Below are 22,088 nucleotides of genomic sequence, written 5' to 3'. Positions count from 1 at the left end.
AATTTAAATTAGTTCCTTATTAATGTATTTATCATATATATTTACTCTAATTCTTTTCCTAAGGGGTATAGACATGTTTTCTATTCAGACATATCAAAACAAGGATGGGCAATCTCTGACACAGAGGTTCTGCTGACCTCTGTTCCTGAAATTATCACTGTGATGTCATTGTGCCCACCCACTGGCACCCCAGGCTCCTACCACGATTCCAAGAATTTTGCTGTGCTCTCCCTTTCTCCCTCTCGGAGAGCCCTCAGGATGTGAGAGAAAAAACCATGAGTCATGTTCCCAGGCCCTGATTGCTAGTGCATTCCATACCCCCCCCCGCCCCCTCTTGCCATTCCTGAGCTTGACACAGCTGCCGAAAAAGTTTGCCAGTCACGTTATCCTCCTGCCTGGATTCATGTTCTTTGCTGCAAAGTTAAGATACCTGTGTTTCTGTTTGTCACTACTTTGCAAGTATTGGCTTTAAAGAAACCCCGAAACATAAGTTTGAAGATTCCTTTAGGGAATATCTAATTTATGTTCCTTTAAGACAAAACTAATGTAATACATAACCACCACCACCCCCCCCTCACAAAAAGCACACACACCACTGTGGCCCACAGTGAACTCTTTCCTCCAAACTCTTAGAAAATTCTCCTAGCCTATCTGTCGGTTTCTTTGTTATACTCTGTATCATATGTATCTGCATTTCGTGTGTGCACATGTCCCTGCACATGAGTAAGTGTATGTGTGTAAATTCCTCTAAATCAGGAACTGTTGTCAAGCTTCTTTAGCTCTGTCACTGTGATGTGTGTATATTTGATGCCCACGTACTTGATTTCAACATGAAGACCCTCACTAGGTCACTCTTCTGCAAATTATCTCCTTAGCCTAAATCATTTCCATTACTGTTATCCTTGACATAAAATACAGCCCTGAAATTATAGCAGCTTCCTCTTTAAGCTGTGCACCAGGATTTAGATTCCTATAAGGGCTATCTGAGCAGTTCTGGGTAAAAAGAAGGTGGCTTATCCCTCCCTACAAGTGGTGGCTATTTGTGGATTCTGGGATGACTGCTTTTAAAGCAGCATAGCTACTGTGCTTCTCAGCTGGTGGTTCATTTTGATCATTCTTTTATCACAGAGGACAACTAATTCCCCCAATATATTTTTATGCTTGCCTTCTTTTGGTGTTCTTATCATACCCCCTGATTCTGGTCGTATTAAATATCACAGGTGGTCACAGCCTCATAGAGCATCTAGAATATATTTACTTAACAGATGACCAGAATATTTGGTATGTCATAGAAATATATGACTTTCCATTTCGCCACCTAACTTTGAAACACTTTTTTGTGTTTTTTTAAATTTAATTAATTTAAATTAATTTTTAAAAAAAATTCTGAGAAGATGAGGATGCAATAATATATCCCTAGCATCATGCACAATGCCTGGGTTCGCAGGGATGGGGGTGAAGCTCACAATAAGTATTTGTTAACAAATAAGAGAGTGATTTGTTACTGAGATCTTCATATAGTCAGTTATAAAGTAAAAAGCTCTCTAAAAGCTGTATTTCTTTTATTGCTTACAACTTTTTAGCAACTGAATGATGAGGTTCAATACATTATAAAAAAGTCAGAAGAGTTAAGTGGTAAAGGAGCCCCTGTGAAAGAGAAGTCTCAACAGCTGAAGGACCTAATTCACCTCCATCAAAACCAGAAAGAGAGAATCCAAGATTACGAGGAAATCCTGTATAAGATTGTCCAGTTCCACCAAGTCAGAGAAGAGGTAAGACTTGTCATGGATGTTTGGAAGACTCTCAGTTTTAAACTATGAAATTAAAAATAAATGATTGCGTAATAAATAAAGGCCAGATTGCTTATTCTGATATTAGAAGCTTTCCTCAGTCTGGCCCCTGACTTTTCTCTCACTGGGCCCCATTCTGCCCAATGTTCCAGCCAAACTGAGCTCTCCTTGGTCCCTCAAAGAAGGCGTCCACATCCCTAATTCCAAGCCTTGACTCTTGGGCTGCCATTATCTGACAGGTCCTTCTGTCTCCTCTCTACCATCTAGGCCCTGTCCCTCCATCCAACCATCCACCTCCCTTGGAGTGATTTTTCTCTCTTCAAAATTCCTTGAACTCTTATTGTTTATTCCACACATCTGTCATTTTTAACATCTTGATTCTTAATTACTTTTGTTCCCCTAACTCAAGTGTAAGGTCTTTGAGGGAAGAAAACAATTTCTTTTATATCTCAAGTATCAGTAGAGTGCTCAGTAAAACTTCATAGTCCTTGGCCTCTATTAACAGAAAATGGAGACTTATTGAAATCCCTTGAAAATAGCCTCTGAATTTACTCAAATCACAGGCCTCATCTTGCTAAAGGTTTAGGCTGTGAGCAGTGTTTTCTTCTTTAATAGAACTGACAGTGTTAGTCCCTCAGTTTTACCCTATGGACTTGCAGCATTGTAACACTTATTTGTCTATAATACTAATAATTTTAGATGGGCTTGTCAGTGTTGACCTGCTAGTTAAATATGTTATAGGAAATAAGTTTTTTTTTAAAGCCATCTTTGAGAAAGACAAATACTGTATGATATCACTTATATGTGGAATCTGAAAAATACAACAGCGTAGTGAATATAACAAAAAAGAAGCAGACTCACAGATATAGAGAACTAGTGGTGACCAGTGGGGAGAGGGAAGGGGGGAGGGGCAGTACGGAGGTAGGGGATTAAGAGGTACAAACTATTAGGTATAAAATAAGCTACAAGATTATATTGTACAATTTAGGGAATATAGCCAATATTTTATAATAACTATAAATGGAGTATAACCTTTAAAAATTGTGAATCACTATATTGTACACCTGCCAGCTATATAATTTTGTACAGCAACTATACCTCAATTTAAAAAATCTGTCTTCATAAAAATACGAAGGTTAATTGTTAATGGCCTAAATTTCAGCTGGGACGACTCTTCAGATCAAGAGAACTGGAGTTTCTACAACAGCCAAAGGAAATGGATGATGCTCACGATGCCCAGGTTCTCCTCAGTCGCTCTCGGGAAAAGCAGGCACACATAGACCATCTCCATAAACTGGCTCTTTCCTTGGGGGTGGACATCATCTCGTCAGTTCAGCGGCCTGTAAGCAACTTAGAACACCATCATTTATACCTAATATAGCTCTCAGTTGGCCTGTAATATGAAAGAAACCAGGCAGATTGCCTGGTATATGTTAAATTTAAAAATACATTAAACCATTGGGCTACTTATTTGTGGTAAGTTTCTACCACATCCAGAGAAAAACATTTTAAGGAGAAAAATCTGATTTTAAAAGGCTTGTTTGATACATCTATTCTCATGCTAATTTAAAAAAAATCATAGAGGTGTGCTATCTATAATGGCAGTTAGTTTTTCACATTTGAAATATGCCTAATGCAATTAAGGGACTAAACTTTTAATTTTATTTAATTTTAATTAATTTCAATTTAAAACTGATACCCCAAATTGTAAAACTTTTAAGTATATTGGGAACAATTTGGGTATGTGAGTCTATTAAACTCTATGAGATTTAAGTGCAGATCAAGTATTTCTGATAGAAATTTAGCAACAATTGTGATATGCTCTAAGTGTGAGATACAGACTTGATTTCAAAGACTTAATATGAAAAAAACCTTATTAATAATTTTTAATATTTGGTTACATGTTTGGGTATGTGTTTGGTTAAACAAACTATATTATGAAAATTAATTTCAACTGTTTCTTTTTTACTTTTTAATATGACTACTAAGAAATTTAAAATTATTTATGTGGCTCAGTTGTATTTCTGTTGGACAATGCTGCTTTAGCACGTCAGATCCAAAAGGTAGCCAAGAGATCGTCAGGCCCAGGACCCTCATTTTATAGGTGAAGAGTCTTATCCCAGAGAAGCTGCTTTATCCATAAAACCCCAGGGTAGAAAAGCCCAAGAACCCTGACTCCACCCAGGGATCTGGGCACTCATCACTGGATCTGCTTTATTCCACTGGACTGACCTTACCAAAGGAGACTAAAAGAGATGGAAATAATTCCAGATTAAATTTTCCTAAATAACACATTGGGGTCTGATTTTTAAAAAACTCCTTCTCCAAATTCTTAATTTGAGGGGAGAAAAGATTATGTTAATTCTATCCAGTATGTATAACATTAATAAAAATCGTAATAGCCGATTTTATTTCAAAGTTCATTTAAGATATCCACTAAACTATATGGAATTCAATGGATCTAAAGTATTTTCTTAACTGAAAGACACAGAAATACAAAATATCTGTCGCTGTTATAACAGAATGTTTTTCCCAAGAAGGACCTTTCTTTTTAAAGAGTTTTGTTTTATTAGTAAATTTATTTTAAAAAGAAAAAAACAAGCAAGACGTCTCACTTTGCACAAATAATGTAAATTGTTCTCCAGTCCGCATCTGGCCTTGGCCTCGGCAGCCCTCTGCACTGAGTAGAGGTTGGAGCACTTGCATAATAAACCTGAGGTTACGCTCAAGTTGACAGGAAAATTATAGTGCAGAAGCCAAATGTTTCTCATGCATATTTTATGCCTTTTGTAGTAAAAATTATACCTTATAATGAATAGTGTCTCTGAGGCACTGGGTGTGATGAGCAAATCTTCAAAACTGAAGTTTCAAGCCTGGAAATGTAAGGGTTTGTCTTTCCCAACATTGGGTGCTGGGTGTCTGGCTTCTTTCTGAAATCATTATATTCAAAGAAGCTTAAGGTAAAATAAAAAATCAGGAGCCTATTTTTTAATGTCATTTATGAGTTTCACAATGCAGGTAAATAGCATGTTGTTCTCATTGCTGTTTTGCCAATTCCCTTCATCACTTCCCCTTCTCTTTCATTTTTAGAACTGCTCTAATGTTTCTGCAAAGAACCTGCAGCAGCAGCTGGACAGCCTTGAGGGGGACAGGCTGAACTGGCGTGCCCAGGCTGAGGACCACGAGCGGGCCCTGACCCACAGCCTGGAGTTCTGTACCGCAAGGGATGAGATGAGCGAGGTGAGAGTGCGCGCACGCGCGCACACACACACACACGCACAGTGAATCAGGAGACTTTCTTTTTACCCTTGACCTTTAATCCACCAAGCAATGGCCTCAGGGCTCAGAAAGATTGAGTACACTTTAAGCTCCCCAACTTTTTGAGGTCAGTATATTGTCAACACATGGAAGAACCTAGAATGTAGCATTAGGGCTTTTTGTTTGCTCCTCCCCAACCCACCCCAAACCCTTACAGCAGTTGTTCTGCTTGAGTGGATACACATCATCGGTGCAGAGCGATAGCATCCCGGTTCAGCCAGCTCCGGCCTGCTGAGATGCTATTTAAGTACCATTGACTCATGATGAAGGGGGTGCTAAGGGGAGCAGGCTTGTTGCCTCAGAGGCTACAAAGTATTAGCACCAAAGTCAAGCGGCTGGTTTTATATTTACTCAAACTGAGTGACTTCTCTGGCAAAACAACGCCTAGAGTCCATGCCCCCTCCTCCATACACAGTTAATTCCACCTCCCCTTCCTCAGCTCTACCCAACCCCCAACCCCCAGACACATACTGAGCTTAAGCCACACCCTCCCAGAGTTCAGCTTTCCATCTAAAGGTTTACTTGTTCTAGGAGAAAAATACAGCTTAGCGAGGGTCCTGGTTCCTTACTGGAACTGACAGCAGAACAAAAGGTACCACAATTCCAGATTTATCTCTGTTTAGAGCAAGACGTTTCTAAGTTCATTAATCACAAACCCATTAGGAAAGTGAGCGGAGGGAAAAAGACATGGTGAACTTTCTTGATTTTTCTGTTTATGCCCTCTTTACACAATTTAGGACCAGGGAGTATCAAATATTATCAAACAACATTAGAGCATGGACTTAAGTATGAGTAACTAAACTTAGAAAGTGGTCTAGCCCTTTCATAGCCCATAGAGAAGTGCAGGAAAGGAGCATGGCTGGAAGGAAAGCAAGAGGGCGAGAGCAGGAGAGGCCGCTTGGATCCCATTCAGTGGGAGGGAAACAGGAAGCAGCATCATGGAGGGTTTTCAGCTGAGTGTGCCACAGGACTGTAGAGTTTCTGCTCTGAGTCTGGGTTTCAGGAGTCACTGTGGGCGAGAGACTCATTAATTTGCTCAGGGTTAAACCCCTAGTGTAGCCTGCCCTCTGTGTAGTAGAATGGCCTCTTCTGGGTCCTGTACTGCAGTTAGCAACACTTCAGCCAGATCACTTTAAGGAAAACAATCTTAATTCTCCTCAGGCTATAAAATTTAGATTCACATGGAAATAATTTTTTTTTACTATCTTTCCCCAAAGTTGTTTTCTTTCTTCTTTTTCTTCCTCTTCTTCCTTTTTTTTTTTTTTTTTTTTTTTGTAAACTTTTCTTGCCGAAGCTCTCTCTCTGCTGTGACGTTCAACCATATATTATTGAAAGCACAAGAGAGCAGGCTAAGGGCTATTCCCAGCTGCCTATGGCTCACTTTCCCTCTTCCTGAAGCATGGTGGCCTTTATGGAGCTGGGTCTCCCTGTTCAGGCCCTTTCCACAGTGGTTCTGTTTACAGGGCTGCCTCGTGATGAGCCTTTGCTGGGAGCCAGCAGGCTGGGAAGACAGATGGCCCTTCCAGTCATAGTAGGGACACGCCAGGATTGCCTGTACTGTAACAGGAACCAGAAACCAGATATGTGCAGGTTTGATTTAGGAGTCAAACATCACTTTAACATGATCTTAAGTATTAAGAGAGTGATTCTTCCCATTTGCTTCTACTTCAAATCCAACTAATGTTTGATATAAGTCACAGTTTCATATTCAAAGGATCTTTGAAAAATTTTGGCCCTTTTCCCTTTTCCTTCCTCATAGAGATATACAAGGCATGTCACAGTATATCATGCACAGCCTGGATTTTCCAACTACAAGCTTAATGGGAAAATAATCCAAAGGAATATTTTCAGTGCCCGTTAATAAAATAAAGAGATGTGTGGTGTAGTTTGTATTGTGAATGTCAGAGCCAGATTCTAAGTTGTAATAATATTTGATATTTTAATTATTATTATCATTATTAGTATTTGGTATAAGTGCTTAAAAATTATGTAAAATTAAAAGCTGTATGTTACACTAATTTTTTTTGTATAAAAAAATAAAGTCAGATAGCCCACCAGGGAACTAGACCAAGCATAGCATTTGATTTGTTCAGTTGATTTTGAAATGCATTATTTTGTATCCAGTGCATTTAAAGTGCTTCTTGGAAGTTCACTGATCTGAGCTGAAATTGGTTTTGGAGGACTTTCATTTTCCAGATAAGGAAACTGAGGAGTATACAGTTTTCACTTGAGCAGTGTGCTGCAGGACTGGGGGGTTTCAGGGAGTCAGCTTTGGGCCAGAGGCTCATTTATTGGGGACCAACTTTTACTGGGCACCAGCTTGTCACCTGCAAAACTCAGAGTTCACCATTCAGTTAATGTTTGAACCCATTCAACCACTGCATGGTCTGATGTTAATGTATCCTTTTATTATGTTTTCTTCTTCTATCTTTGTTTTCTCGAATATGCGTCACATATTCTCTTTGTATGATCTGATATAATAGCACAGTTCACTTGGTTATTTCAACTAAAATTACTTTATTGCATGGTTTTAATTGCACTAAAGGCCCTTAGAAAAGGACTCAGGAGTTCCCTGGTGGTCCAGTGGTTAGGACTCAGGGCTTTCACTGCTGTTGCCTGGGTTTAATCCCTGGCTGGGGAACTAAGATCCCGCAAGCCACATGGCAAAAAATAACAGAAAAAAAAAAAAGAAAAGAACTCAGTATTTCAAGGTAAAATAAAGTGAGGTATTCTAAATGTGATTTTTTTTTTAACGTGATGTGATACTCCTTAACGACAAAGAACCATGGTTTTGTGCCTTGATTCTCTTTGGGGAAAATATTATTATTTTCTAATTTTATATACTATATAAGCCATAGTTAGTTAATTGTAAAAACTCATTTTCTCCATGTGTACTAGAAAACACACCCTTCAGACTGCCAGATTTTGTGGAGTTTTTTCCCACTCATTTCACACAAAGATATATTTGTATGCATGAATGTTGAATCTCACTGTACATTTTCTTGCCTGGCAATATAAATAAGCTTTTAATACACAAAGCATTATAGATATTCTGTGCCATATTACATGACAGAACATCATCAGTTCCTTATTCTTTACATGTCTTATTTAGAAATGTAATAAGTTAATATCGAGCATGTTTTCTTCTTGCAACCTGACCAAAAAAATTACCTTTACATTTACATGATGTTAATGGAAATTTGTCACTGGAGTCTCATTATGGGTCGCGAACAATTACTTTGATGAAAAGTGTAGTAATGGGGCTTCCCTGGTGGCGCAGTGGTTGGGAGTCCGCCTGCCGATGAAGAGGACACGGGTTCGTGCCCCGGTCCGGGAAGATCCCACATGCCGCGGAGCAGCTGGGCCCGTGAGCCACGGCCGCTGAGCCTGCATGTCCGGAGCCTGTGCTCTGCAACGGGAGAGGCCACAACAGTGAGAGGCCCACGAACCCCCCCCAATAAAAAAAGTATAGTAATGACAGAATTGGGTTGCTATTCATTTTCCCAAAATAAATTTTGCAAATGGAGCTTTCATATAATTACATTACTTCAGCCTGAAATTTCTACACTGTAGCAACATCTTACCCATCAGGAAGGAAACAGAAATATGTATGTGTATGTATATATATATATATATATATATATATATATATATATATATATATATATATATATATATTCCATATGTCAGAGTCTCTTGTTCTAGTCACACAGATTCTTTTGTTCTTTTGTCAATTTGGATAAAACGGTCATCTAAGTTCCAGGGAGATAAGGCAGATTAGCAGCAATAAATTATTGTAGAATAGGGGAATGCTGCTGCCTTAGACAAATACACAACCAATAACATTAAACCTCCTGATATTGTATACTGCTTTGCTGTTGACAAAATGACTGTGGACAGCCACCATCTGGTAAGAAAGGAAGCAGAAAAAGAGGGTATAGATGAGGCAGCACTATGGTATAGTACAGATAATTACTATTTTCCAGATTGATGACCTTAATTCATCATTTTAAGAAAAAAACTAAATTATCATCATTCCACAAATATGACTACTGTGTGCCAGGCCATAAGAACAGGAAAGTCCTCAGGAAACTAAGAGTCTAGGCAACTTAAAGCCCAGGGGACTTCACAGTCACAACTGCTCATTACCAGGCCCCACTGTGAGTCTGTTTCGTTGGTATATGTAAGAGGATAGGAAAGATTATAATTTGTTCTGAAAATGTCCATCCCATAAGGTTAGAATCTGTTAGAAGTTTTGTGTTTAACATCTGCAAAATGACTCTTCTTACTGAAGAAGATAGAAAGCTAAAGTTTAAAATCGTGGTTATCATGTCCAGAAAATAAAACGTAAATATATTATGAACAAACAAAACTTGCAGAGTGGATAAAATAGCTATTACTGAGATATGCTGCCACCTGCAATTTAAAATGGAGCAATTGTCTTCTCCTTCCAAGAGGCCCCATTTCCTGCTTCTACAAGACTGATGGTAAGCACAGGAAGACAGCCATGTGGTTGCCGAACAGATGGAGGCCAAGAAAGTCTTGTCCCAAAATCTCTCCAGCACTAAGCCTAAATATTCTACTGTTAATAATTGTAGCAAATCATTCAGGTTAAGTTATGAGTCTTTGGGTCCCTTCATCTCAAATACAGGCATCCCTGGGAAGTGATAGCATTGCAGCCTTCTTTTTGTTACTGAAGATGAGAATCAGAAAGCTTTTTTTTCTGGAGTAGGCAAAATGGTGGGCAAGAAATTAAGCTCGTGAAATGGACATTAAGAGAAATGGACTATTTGTTTTGTATTTTTGCTTCTGGACGATTGTGTGCCATAGTTCTAATGAAAAGCTCTTGTTTTAAATACATTTTCTTAGTTTTAAAATGTCCCATGTCCCTCACGTAAATTGGCCTTGCCAGCAACAGACTCACAGATAATACATTCTTGTGCCAAAGTTGCCTCAACCAGCTTCCTCAAGACTAAAAATAACAAGCCAGCCTCCTTGTTGTCCATCTTGTTCCCTTCTGCTGCTTCTCTAAGAAGTTTTTGTTTATGCCTAACCCTGAGAGAGGCTTACTGCTCCCTGGGAAATTTGGTGAAGATGCTCATTATGCTAGTTTCAAAAGAACTGCAGTTTTAACGTCTTAATGATTTTTTTTTCTAATTATAGCTATATTAAATTAGTCCTCTTCTTCCACAGCAAATATGTAGGAGCTGAACATATGGAAAGAGGAAAATTGCACTGTTCATTTGAAAACATACCTTTCTCCCGATTATCTTAAGACTTTCAGAAATCTTATCAGTATGAATTAAAACAACATTTAAAGATTTCGAATAGGGTAAACTTTTTCTTGCCCCAAGCTTTCGGTGTTTTTTCCTGCTTCTGTGCTCCAGTTGAGCAGTTGTCTTGGCCATCTACACCATTCCCCATTGTTGACAAGCTAACTAAAGTTAGAAACAGCTGCGTGAACAATGATACCACAGCCGAGCAACCATGGCACTCAGTTCCCTTAAAAATATGATCACAAGTTATGTGGAGATTAGATGGGACGTTAAGTTTTCATATTGGAATGTGCAGGTAAGAAAATTAGGCATGGCTGGATTTTTTCTGAAAATCTTATTGCTGAAGGTAGTTCATGCTTGCTGCCTTCCACTTGTATCTGCATAGTCCTCAATTTGAGCTGGGAAAGGTACAGGATTTAAAATAGATTTCCAGTGGGACCAAAAGAGAAAAGTGCCAGCAACTTGTCAAAGGAGCTCATGTGTCAGAAAGAAACTGATCCCATTTCACACACCCATATCGCCGTGAACATCTTTGGCTTTATAAATCATTGTCAGTGGAAGTGCATGCATTCTGAGGCAAACAGAAATAAATTTGTACTCATCACTTATCAGTCTTAAATTTCTTAATCCAAAGTAGACTTTAAATGTCATGTCTTAGAATTAAAGTGTTCAGGCTCAGCCTTTCCTCATTTATCATATAGTTTTCAAATAGATGTTGATTTTTTCCCACTTAAACAAGCGGGTGTAACCCAGTGGTTATCTGGTTGATGACAGAGCCCCTCTTCCTTTCTTTAGACTGAAGTTTATAATATATGTCATGTTACAGTAAGGGAGAAAAAAGAATATAAAATTTTATTTTCCAGTGGATACATGTTAGTGACTGGACGTATTTTTTCCTTTCATTTTATCTTACTTTATTTTTATTAAAAATAAAAATTGTATTTTTAGCTGTAGTAAAAGACACATCACAAAATTTACCATCTTAACCATTTTAAGAGTAAAGTGACATTATGTACATTCACAGTGTTGCACTACTATCACCACTATTCATTTCCAGAACTTCTTCACCATCATTACAATAACTCCCTATTGAGGACATGTTTTTTAATACAAAAATCTCTGGTTTCCTCAGATGTGGTAGCTATTGCACCTGTTGTTGCAGATTATGACTTCAAGGGAAAAAAGTTCCTGCCAAAGTTTTATGTGATTAACTAAGGATGAAGTCCGTATCTTAATCCCATAAAATCAACTTCATTTGTCCTTTCCCACTCATAACAAATACATGCATATTAAAACATCAAATATCAAAAAATTTAAATGTTAATTGTTTATTTCATAAATATACCAACTGAATATTATCTTTTAAATATTTTTATGAGTCCTAATAGAGAAATTATTTTCAAATTTTGAAGTTACAGTTCTTTCCACTCCTTTATAATATTACTGATTTATCAATTTAAATATTTTACATGGTCTCTGTGCTTATAGTTTAAAGCTAATGCTCAACAATTTCATTTATCATATAAAATAACACTGATGAAGTATAGTTGTGGCAAATGCAAAAATTGCATCAGTATAATAATTTCCATGTATGCAAATAGGCTAGGGCTTTATAGATTCTTGTCTTCAGAAAGTGTTAAAGGTAAGGTCAAGGTTCTGTTTTTACAATATGCAGAATTTGAAATAAGCATTTTGAGAAAACAAGCATTTTCTGGGGCAAATATGTTTTTCTGCATTATAAGTTTAAAATCCAGCATGTGCCCAGCCTTTATTCCCTCCCAAATAATTTACTTGCTGTCATTGAAAAGAATTTTAATGTCTTCCTGACTTTTCTTGTCATAGCTCAAATTTATCAACCATGACATTGTTTATTCTTGGCTGTTAAATGCTTCCATATAATCTGAGACGGTTTATATTTTCTCTGTACTTCTCTTTGCTGATAATATAGAGTGAATTGCCTGTCAATATGTTTATCCTTCTTGAATCTGGAGAAGGGCACAGAAAGTGTTGTTGTTAATGGAACTAGACTGCTTAGAATTTTGGCTCACTGGTAAAGTTGGACTGTTTGTTCTTAAGAAAGTCATCATCTATGCCCCGTTTTCAGTGTATAGCCATGCACTCTGTTTATATACAAGTTAGCATTGCCACCACAGGCAACAACTGTCACCTTACATTCCATTTTTTAAGGACCTCTGAAGTTAATGGTTTATACCTAAGAAGTAAATCTCTTCTGGAAACTGCCCATGAAAAATAATTTTTAATTGGATTTGGACAAATACAGTCCTTTTCCTACTGACTGTCATACTGGGTCTCCTCTTCCACCCCACTAATGCCCTTGTTGGTCTAAATGTCAGCACTCCATTGACCTCATGGACAGCTCCTTGGAGGCTTAATAAATTTATTCATGATGGCTATAAGAGCATTGGAATATGGAACAAATATTAGCATTAGCACACAGAGAACAGAATGAGTTATAAAATGATGTCAAATAAATAAATACAAATAAGAAAATTAGAGTTGTTTAAAATCTATCATATGTTAAAAACTTTCTTGTTTGAAGGTCAAAGGATGTTCTGTAACTGTAATCCTAGTTATAAATTACAAATCAAAAAATACTAAGAACAATTTATAATTACCTATATTTGGGGGATATGTTTAAATTCACATTATATATTCACTTAGCAGACCTGTCTTCTACTGAAAATCACTCTGGATACATTTCAAAGGTTATGAATATTTTGAAGTGTAGATATCTTGATTTATTTCAAGTGAATATTAGTGTTCTCATTTTAAGGAAATCATCTGTTTCTTTTTATTGAACTGCAGCTCAAAGAGTCATTCAAAGACATCAAAAAGAAATTCAACAATTTGAAGTTTAACTACACTAAAAAAAATGAAAAAGCTCGAAATCTAAAAGCTCTCAAATATCAAATTCAACAAGTAGATATGTATGCTGAAAAATTACAGGTAATGAGAAAGTACGTGTGTGTGTGTGTGCTACTACAATTATTGCAAAATTATTTTGCATTTCAATTCTAGATGCCTAACCCTTGGGCTTTTTTATAGCATTAGGACTGAAAAGATCATCTTTAATTTTTATAACAATTGGGTACTTCATGTAAAATACATAATTAATTGATTTATCTCTTGAAGCAGCTCCAAAATGATTTCTGCCGAATCTACCCAGCCTCTCCCCTTCCTCTCTCTCTCTCTCTCTCTCTCTCTCTCACACACACACACACACACATCCCCCTCTTGTATACCCCTCTTTCTTTCCTTGTACCCACCTATGTCAGGACCTTCCTCCCCTGTTCCTGCAGCCCCTTATCACTTATACTGGCTAGATTATTTGAGTGCATTTCTCGGGAGACAGTGAGCTGAGGACAATAAAATATTTGATTTTATGATCACTGTCTTTTTTAAAATCATTAGTAGCATTCTCAAACTATGGTATAGATCCTGATATGCAGTAAATTTTCTCTATGTTTGCTGCTGAATCAATAAACTATCTGAAAGAAAACCTATTCTTTCCAAAATGCATTTTAATAATTATGATTTTAACATATTAAATGGAGGAAGCTACAAAAGTTTTTCCAAGTTTTCCCCTCAATATTTAATCATTAACTAGCCTCATAAATAAAAATTGAATGTCATTAATTTTTTTTTTTTGCACAGGCTTTGAAAAGGAAAATGGGAAAAGTTGAGAATAAAACTTTTTTCTTAAATTATCCAAATAATAAAATGAATGTCCTTTTGGAAGCCATGAGGGATTTGCAGAAATATGTGGATGAGTTTGACAAAGTTGTGACAGATTACAGGAAGAATTTGGACCTGACTGAGCATCTCCAGGAGTTGATAGAAGAGGTATCCTCTTCTTGTTGTAATGTTATCTATGTTGTAATGTTGTTTTTAAAAATTACTCAGCTGCTTTAAAACAATGCTGCATTGGCTATTATTGTCATTAAATTCATGCATTGTGCCTCTTTTCATGATTATATCCTTAGGATATAAGGATATAAGCAGAATGGCTGGACCAAAGGGGATGCATGTTACAAAGTTTTGATTGTATTGTCCAATTGCTCTTTGGAAAGATTTTACTAATTTACTCTTTTTACCAGCAACATATGAGACTTTCTCATTTCTCCATAAGCTCATCAACTCAAGATATGTTTAACCATTATGGAATTATGTTCACTGCTGGATATCTGCTAAAACACTCAAAAATGACATTTATTTCACAGAATTTGAAAATGTTTAGAGAGAAAGGTGATACTTGGATTTTTCAGGTACAAAAATTGTTATTGATATTTCGTTTTTGTCAAGAGGATAAATGGCAAAGTATACACAAATTACATGAAATGTAGCAAGTTAGTTATTATTGGCATACTTCATAGTGAAGCAGCTCTACACTTGAAGTTATTGAGCGTTCTTTGTAATCCATTATCCTAAGATACAAAATGTCTCTCCCACTAACGCAATACAGCTTTTAGATGTAACACCACATTAAGGAGGATTGAAATGATCATTCTTCTATATCTGATGTATAGGTTCGCTGTACTTCTGTGGCACTTATTTAAAGCCAGCTCCTAAAAGAGTCATGTGTTTCTATTTCTCACTCAGCCTAAGTGTTTCTAGCCTTGGTCAGACACTTCTTCCATCACAGTTATTTATTTTCAGTGACAAACTCTCAACTCTCCACTGTGCTTTGAAAATATGACTATCTTCTATCAAGCAAAGGTCAAATGCTATTCTTCAAATGATATTTCCTCAATCTATAGACTAAATCTTATTCTTAAAAGAGAATTTATTTATTAGTGTTATTAAGGCAATACTTTATCCATGTACTGTAAATGATTTCAATTACATAGGCTGGATTTTGTGTGTTTGAGCTTTCCCTCAGCTGATATTTGGATTTTTTTAGTGCCATATGCTTTTTATTTTTATTTATTTATTTATTTTTAACATCTTTATTGGAGTATAATTGCTTTACAATGGTGTGTTAGTTTCTGCTTTATAACAAAGTGAATCAGTTATACATATACATATATCCCCATATCTCTTCCCTCTTGCATCTCCCTCCCTCCCACCCTCCATATCCCACCCTTCTAGGTGGTCACAAAGCACCGAGCTGATCTCACCATGTCACGCGGCTGCTTCCCACCAGCCATCCACCACACACTTGGTAGTGTATATATGTCCATGCCACTCTCTCACTTCATCCCAGCTTACCCTTCCCCCTCCCCATATCCTCAAGTCCATTTTCTAGTAGGTCTGCGTCTTTATTCCCATCTTGCCCCTAGGTTCTTCACGACCAGTTTTTTTTTTTTAGATTCCATATATATGTGTTAGCATATGGTATTTGTTTTTCTCATTCTGACTTACTTCACTCTGTATGACAGACTCTAGTTCCATCCACCTCACTAAAAATAACTCAATTTCATTTATTTTTATGGCTGAGTAATATTCCATTGTATATATGTGCCACAGCTTCTTTATCCATTCATCTGTTGATGGACACTTAGGTTGCTTCCATGTCCTGGCTATTGTAAATAGAGCAGCAGTGAACATTGTGGTACATGACGCTTTTTGAAATATGATTTTCTCAGGGTATATGTTCAGTAGTGGGATTGCTGGGTCATATGGTAGTTCTATTTGTAGTTTTTTAAAGAACCTCCATACTGTTCTCCATAGTGGCTGTATCAATTTACATTCCCACCAACAGTGCAAGAGGGTTCCCTTTCTCCACACCCTCTCCAGCATTTACTGTTGCAGATTTTTTTTTTTTGTTTTTTTTTTGTTTTTTTTTTGCGGTATGCGGGCCTCTCACTGTTGTGGCCTCTCCCGTTGCGGAGCACAGGCTCCGGATGCGCAGGCCCAGCGGCCATGGCTCACGGGCCCAGCCGCCCCGCGGCATATGGGATCCTCCCAGACCGGGGCACGAACCCGTATCCCCTGCATCGGCAGGCGGACTCTCAACCACTGCGCCACCAGGGAGGCCCTGTTGCAGATTTTTTGATGATGGCCATTCTGACCAGTGTGAGATGATATCTCAGTATAGTTTTGATTTGCATTTCTCTAATGATTAATGATGTTGAGCATTCTTTCATGTGTTTGTTTGCAATCTGTATAACTTCTTTGGAGAAATGTCTATTTAGGTCTTCTGCCCATTTTTGGATTGGGTTGTTTTCTTGATATTGAGCTGCATGAGCTGCTTGTAAATTTTGGAGATTAATCCTTTGTCAGTTGGTTCATTTGCAAATATTTTCTGCTATTCTGAGGGTTGTCTTTTCGTCGTGTTTATGATTTCCTTTGCTGTGCAAAAGCTTTTAAGTTTCATTAAGTCCCATTTGTTTATTTTTGTTTTTATTTCCATTTCTCTAGGAGGTAGGTCAAAAAGGATATTGCTGTGATTTATGTCATAGAGTGTTCTGCCTATGTTTTCCTCTAAGAGTTTTATAGTGTCTGGCCTTACACTTAGGGCTTTAATCCATTTTGAGTTTATTTTTGTGTATGGTGTTAGGGAGCGTTCTAATTTCATTCTTTTACATGTAGCCGTCCAGTTTTCCCAGCACCACTTATTGAAGAGGCCGTCTTTTCACCACTGTATATTCTTGCCTCCTTTATCAAAGATAAGTGACCATGTGTGCGTGGGTTTATCTCTGGGCTTTCTATCTGTTCCATTGATCTATATTTCTGTTTTTGTGCCAGTACCATACTGTCTTGATTACTGTAGCTTTGTAGTATAGTCTGAAATCAGGGAGCCTGATTCCTCCAGCTCCATTTTTCTTTCTCAAGATTGCTTTGGCTATTGTGTTTCCATACAAATTGTGAAATTTTTTGTTCTAGTTCTGTGAAAAATGCCAGTGGTAGTTTGATAGTTATTGAATTGAATCTGTAGATTGCTTTCGGTAGTAGAGTCATTTTCAAAATGTTGATTCTTCCAATCCAAGAACATGATATATCTCTCCATCTATTTGTATCATCCTTAATTTCTTTCATCAGTGTCTTATAATTTTCTGCATACAGGTCTTTTGTCTCCTTAGGTAGGTTTATTCCTAGATATTTTATTCTTTTTGTTGTAGTGGTAAATGGGAGTGTTTCCTTAATTTCTCTTTCAGATTTTTCATCATTAATATATAGGAATGCTAGAGATTTCTGTGCATTAATTTTGTATACTCTTACTTTACTAAATTCATTGATTAGCTCTAGTAGTTTTCTGGTAGCATCTTTAGGATTCTCTATATATAGTATCATGTCATCTGCAAACAGTGACAGCTTTACTTCTTCTTTTCTGATTTGGAGTCCTTTTATTTCTTTTTCTTCTCTGATTGCTGTTGCTAACACTTCCAAAACTATGTTGAATAATAGTGGTGAGAGTGGGCAACCTTGTTTTGTTCCTGATCTTAGTGGAAATGGTTTCAGTTTTTCACCACTGAGAACGATGTTGGCTGTGGGTTTGTCATATATGGCCTTTATTATGTTGAGGTAAGTTCCCTCTATGACTACTTTCTGAGGGAGTTTTTATCATAAATGGGTGTTGAATTTTGTCGATAGTTTCCTCTGCATCTATTGAGATGATCATATGGTTTTTATCCTTCAGTTTGTTAATATGGTGTATCACACTGATTGATTTGCGTATATTGAAGAATCCTTGCATTCCTAGGATAAACCCCACTTCATCATGGTGTATGATCCTTTTAACATGCCGTTGGATTCTGTTTGCTAGTATTTTATTGAGAATTTTTCCATCTATGTTCATCAGTGATATTGGCCTGTAGTTTTCTTTCTTTGTGACATCTTTGTCTGGCTTTGGTATCAGGGTGATGGTGGCCTCGTAGAATGAGTTTGGGTGTGTTCCTCCCTCTGCTATATTTTGGAAGAGTTTGAGAGGATAGGTGTTATCTCTTCTCTATATGTTTGATAGAATTTGCCTGTGAAGCCATCTTTTCCTGGGCTTTTGTTTGTTGGAAGATTTTTAATCACAGTCTCAATTTCAGTGCTTTTCAATGGTCTGTTTATATTTTCTATTTTTTCCTGGTTCAGTCTCGGAAGGTTGTGCATTTCTAAGAATTTGTCCATTTCTTCCAGGTTGTCCATTTTATTGGCGTATAATTACTTGTAGTAATCTCTCATGATCCTTTGTATTTCTGCAGTGTCAGTTGGTACTTCTCCTTTTTCATTTCTAATTCTATTGATTTGAGTCTTCTCCCTTTTTTTCTTGATGAGTCTGGCTAATGATTTATCAATTTTATTTATCTTCTCAAAGAACCAGCTTTTAGTTTTATTGATCTTTGCTATAGTTTCCTTCATTTTTTTCATTTATTTCTGATCTGATCTTTATGATTTCTTTCCTTCTGCTAACTTTGGGATGTTTTTGTTCTTCTTTCTCTAGTTGCTTTAGGTGTAAGGTTAGGTTGTTTATTTGAGATGTTTCTTGTTTCTTAAGGTAGGATTGTATTGCTATAAACTTCCCTCTTATAACTGCTTTTACTGCATCCCATAGGTTTTGGGTCATCGTGTTTTCATTGCCATTTGTTTCTAGGTATTTTTTGATTTCCTCTTTGATTTCTTAGTGATCTCTTGGTTATTAAGTAGTGTATTGTTTAGCCTCCATGTGTTTGTAATTGATATCTAGTTTCATAGCATTGTGGTCGGAAAAGATACTTGATACAATTTCAATTTTCTTAAATTTACCAAAGCTTGATTTGTGACCCAAGATATGATCTATCCTGGAGAATGTTCCATGAGCACTTGAGAAGAATGTGTATTCTGTTGTTTTTGGATTGAATGTCTTATAAATATCAGTTAAGTCTACCTTGTTTAATGTATCATTTAAAGCTTGTGTTTCCTTATTTATTTTCATTTTGGATGATTGTCCATTGGTGATACTGGGGTGTTAAAGTCCCCTACTGTGATTGTGTTACTGTCGATTTCCCCTTTTATGGCTTTTAGTATTTGCCTTATGTGTTGAGGGCCTCCTATGTTGGGTGCATAAATATTTACAATTGTTATATCTTCTTCTTGGATTGATCCCTTGATCATTATGTAGTGTCCTTCTTTGTCTCTTGTAATAGCCTTTATCATAAAGTTCATTTTGTCTGATATGATACTTGCTACTCCAGCTTTCTTTTGATTTCCATATGCATGGAATATCTTTTTCCATCCCCTCACTTTCAGTCTGTATGTGTCCCTAGGTCTGAAGTGGGTCTCTTGTAGACAGCATATATATGGGTCTTGTTTTTGTATCCATTCAGCCATTCTATGTCTTTTGGTTGGAGCATTTAATCCATTTACATTTAAGGTAATTATAGATATGTATATTCCTATTACCATTTTCTTAATTGTGTTGGATTTGTTACTGTAGCTGTTTTCCTTCTCTTGTGTTTCCTGCCTAGAGAGTTTCCTTTAGCATTTGTTTTAAAGCTGGTTTGGTGGTGCTGAATTCTCTTAGCTTTTGCTTGTTTGTAAAGGTTTTAATTTCTCTGTCAAATCTGAATGAGATCCTTGCTGGGTAGAATAATCTTGGTTGTAGGTTTTTCCCCTTCATCACTTTAAATATGTCCTGCCACTCCCTTCTGGCTTGCAGAGTTTCTGCTGAAAGATCAGCTGTTAACCTGATGGGGATTCCCTTGTATGTTATTTGTTGTTTTTCCCTTGCTGCTTTTAATATTTTTTCCTTTGTATTTAATTTTTGATAGTTTGATCAGTATGTGTCTTGGTGTGTTTCTCCTTGGATTTATCCTGTATGGGACTCTCTGTGGTTCCTGGACTTGATTAACTATTTCCTTTCCCATATTAGGGAAGTTTTCAACTATAATCTCTTCAAATATTTTCTCACTCCCTTTCTTTTTCTCTTCTTCTTCTGGGACCCCTATAATTCAAATGTTGGTGTGTTTAATGTTGTCCCAGAGGTCTCTGAGACTGTCCTCAATTCTTTTCATTCTATTTTCTGTATTCTGTTCTGTGGTAGTTATTTCCACTATTTTATCTTCCAGGTCACTTATCTGTTCTTCTGCCTCAGTTATTCTGCTATTGATCCCTTCTAGAGAAGTTTTAATTTCATTTATTGTGTTGTTCATCACTGTTTGTTTGCTCTTTAGTTATTCTAGGTCCTTGTTAAACGTTTCTTGTATTTTCTCTATTCTATTTCCAAGATTTTGGACCATCTTTACTGTCATTATTCTGAATTCTTTTTCAGGTAGACTTCCTGTTTCCTCTTCTTAGGTCTGGTGGGTTTTTACCTTGCTCCTTCATCTGCTGTGTGTTTCTCTGTCTTCTCATTTTGCTTAACTTACTGTGTTTGGGGTCTCCCTTTTCACAGGCTGCAAGTTCCTAGTTCCTGTTATTTTTAGTGTCTGCCCCCAGTGGCTAAGGTTGGTTCAGTGGGTTGTGTAGGCTTCCTGGTGGAGGGGACTAGTGCCTGTGTTCTGGTGGATGAGGCTGGATCTTGTCTTTCTGATGGGCAGGTCCACCCCTGGTGGTATGTTTTGGGGTGCCTGTGGCCTTATTATGATTTTAGGCTACCTCTCTGCTAATGGGTGGGGTTGTGTTCCTGTCTTGCTAGTTGTTTGGCATAGGGTATCCTGTTCTGGAGCTTGCTGGTCGTTGAGTGGAGCTGGGTATTGGCATTGAGATGGAGATCTCTGGGAGATTTTCGCTGTTTGATATTACGTGGAGCTGGGAGGTCTCTTATGGACCAGTGTCCTGAACTTGGCTCTCCCACCTCAGAGGCACAGCCCTGATGCCTGGCTGGAGCACCAAGAGCCTGTCATCCACACAGCTCAGAATAAAAGGGAGGGAAAAAAAGAAAGAACAAAAGAAAAAGATAAAATAAAATTAAAAAGTTATTAAAATAAAAAATAATTATTAAAAAATTGTTTTAACTAATAAAAAAAAGAAAGAAAGAAAGAAGAGAGCAACCAAACCAAGAAAAAAATCCACCATTGATAACATGTTAAAAACTATACTAAAAAAATTAAAAATAAAAAACGGACAGACAGAACCCTAGGACAAATGGTAAAAGCAAAGCTATACAGACAAAATCACACACAGAAGCATACACATACACACCCACAAAAAGAGAAAAAGGGAAAATATATATATATATATCGTTGCTTCCAAAGTCCACCTCCTCACTTTGGGATGATTAGTTGTCTGTTCAGGTATTCCACAGATTCAGGGTACATCAAGTTGTTTGTGGAGATTTAATCCGCTGCTTGAGACTGCTGGGAGAGATTTCCCTTTCTCTTCTTTGTTCGCACAGCTCCCGGGGCTCAGCTTTGGATTTGGCCCCGCCTCTGCGTGTAGGTAGCGGGAGGGTGTCTGTTCTTCTCTCAGACAGGACGGAGTTAAAGCAGCCGCTAATTCCGGGGCTCTGGCTCACTCAGGCCGGAGGGAGGGAGGGGCACGATGCAGGGCAAGCCTGCGGCGGCAGAGGCCAGCGTGACATTACACCAGCCTGAGGCGCGTCGTGCGTTCTCCCGGGGAAGTTGTGCCTGTATCTCAGGACCCTGGCAGTGGCGGGCTGCACAGGCTCCCAGGAGGGGAGGTGGGGATAGTGACGTGTGCTTGCACACAGGCTTCTTGGTGGCGGCAGCAGCAGCCCCAGCATCCCACGCTTGTCTGTGGGGTCCGCGCTTTAAGCCGCGGCTCGCGCCCGTCTCTAGAGCTCCTTTAAGCAGCGCTCTTAATCCCCTCTCCTCGC

The 22,088-nt window shown here is 37.6% G+C and overlaps 1 protein-coding gene across 1 annotated transcript in view; it reads left to right on the top strand.

The window, feature by feature from the left end:
- Positions 1–22,088, top strand: part of CCDC141 (coiled-coil domain containing 141) — a 197,060-nt gene that overhangs the window by 150,811 nt on the left and 24,161 nt on the right. Inside the window, exons 15-19 of the mRNA XM_082629826.1 lie at positions 1,584–1,772; positions 2,953–3,132; positions 4,881–5,030; positions 13,211–13,351; positions 14,060–14,248. Of these exons, the coding sequence (XP_082485952.1) occupies positions 1,584–1,772; positions 2,953–3,132; positions 4,881–5,030; positions 13,211–13,351; positions 14,060–14,248 (849 nt within the window). The remainder of the gene's footprint in view (positions 1–1,583; positions 1,773–2,952; positions 3,133–4,880; positions 5,031–13,210; positions 13,352–14,059; positions 14,249–22,088) is intronic.

Source organism: Mesoplodon mirus (genome assembly GCF_964341445.2).
Source record: "Mesoplodon mirus genome assembly, chromosome: 8".
NCBI classification, from domain to species: Eukaryota; Metazoa; Chordata; class Mammalia; order Artiodactyla; family Ziphiidae; genus Mesoplodon; species Mesoplodon mirus.
Note: the sequence above shows the minus strand (reverse complement) of the source record. Positions and strands in the feature narration are given on the sequence as shown.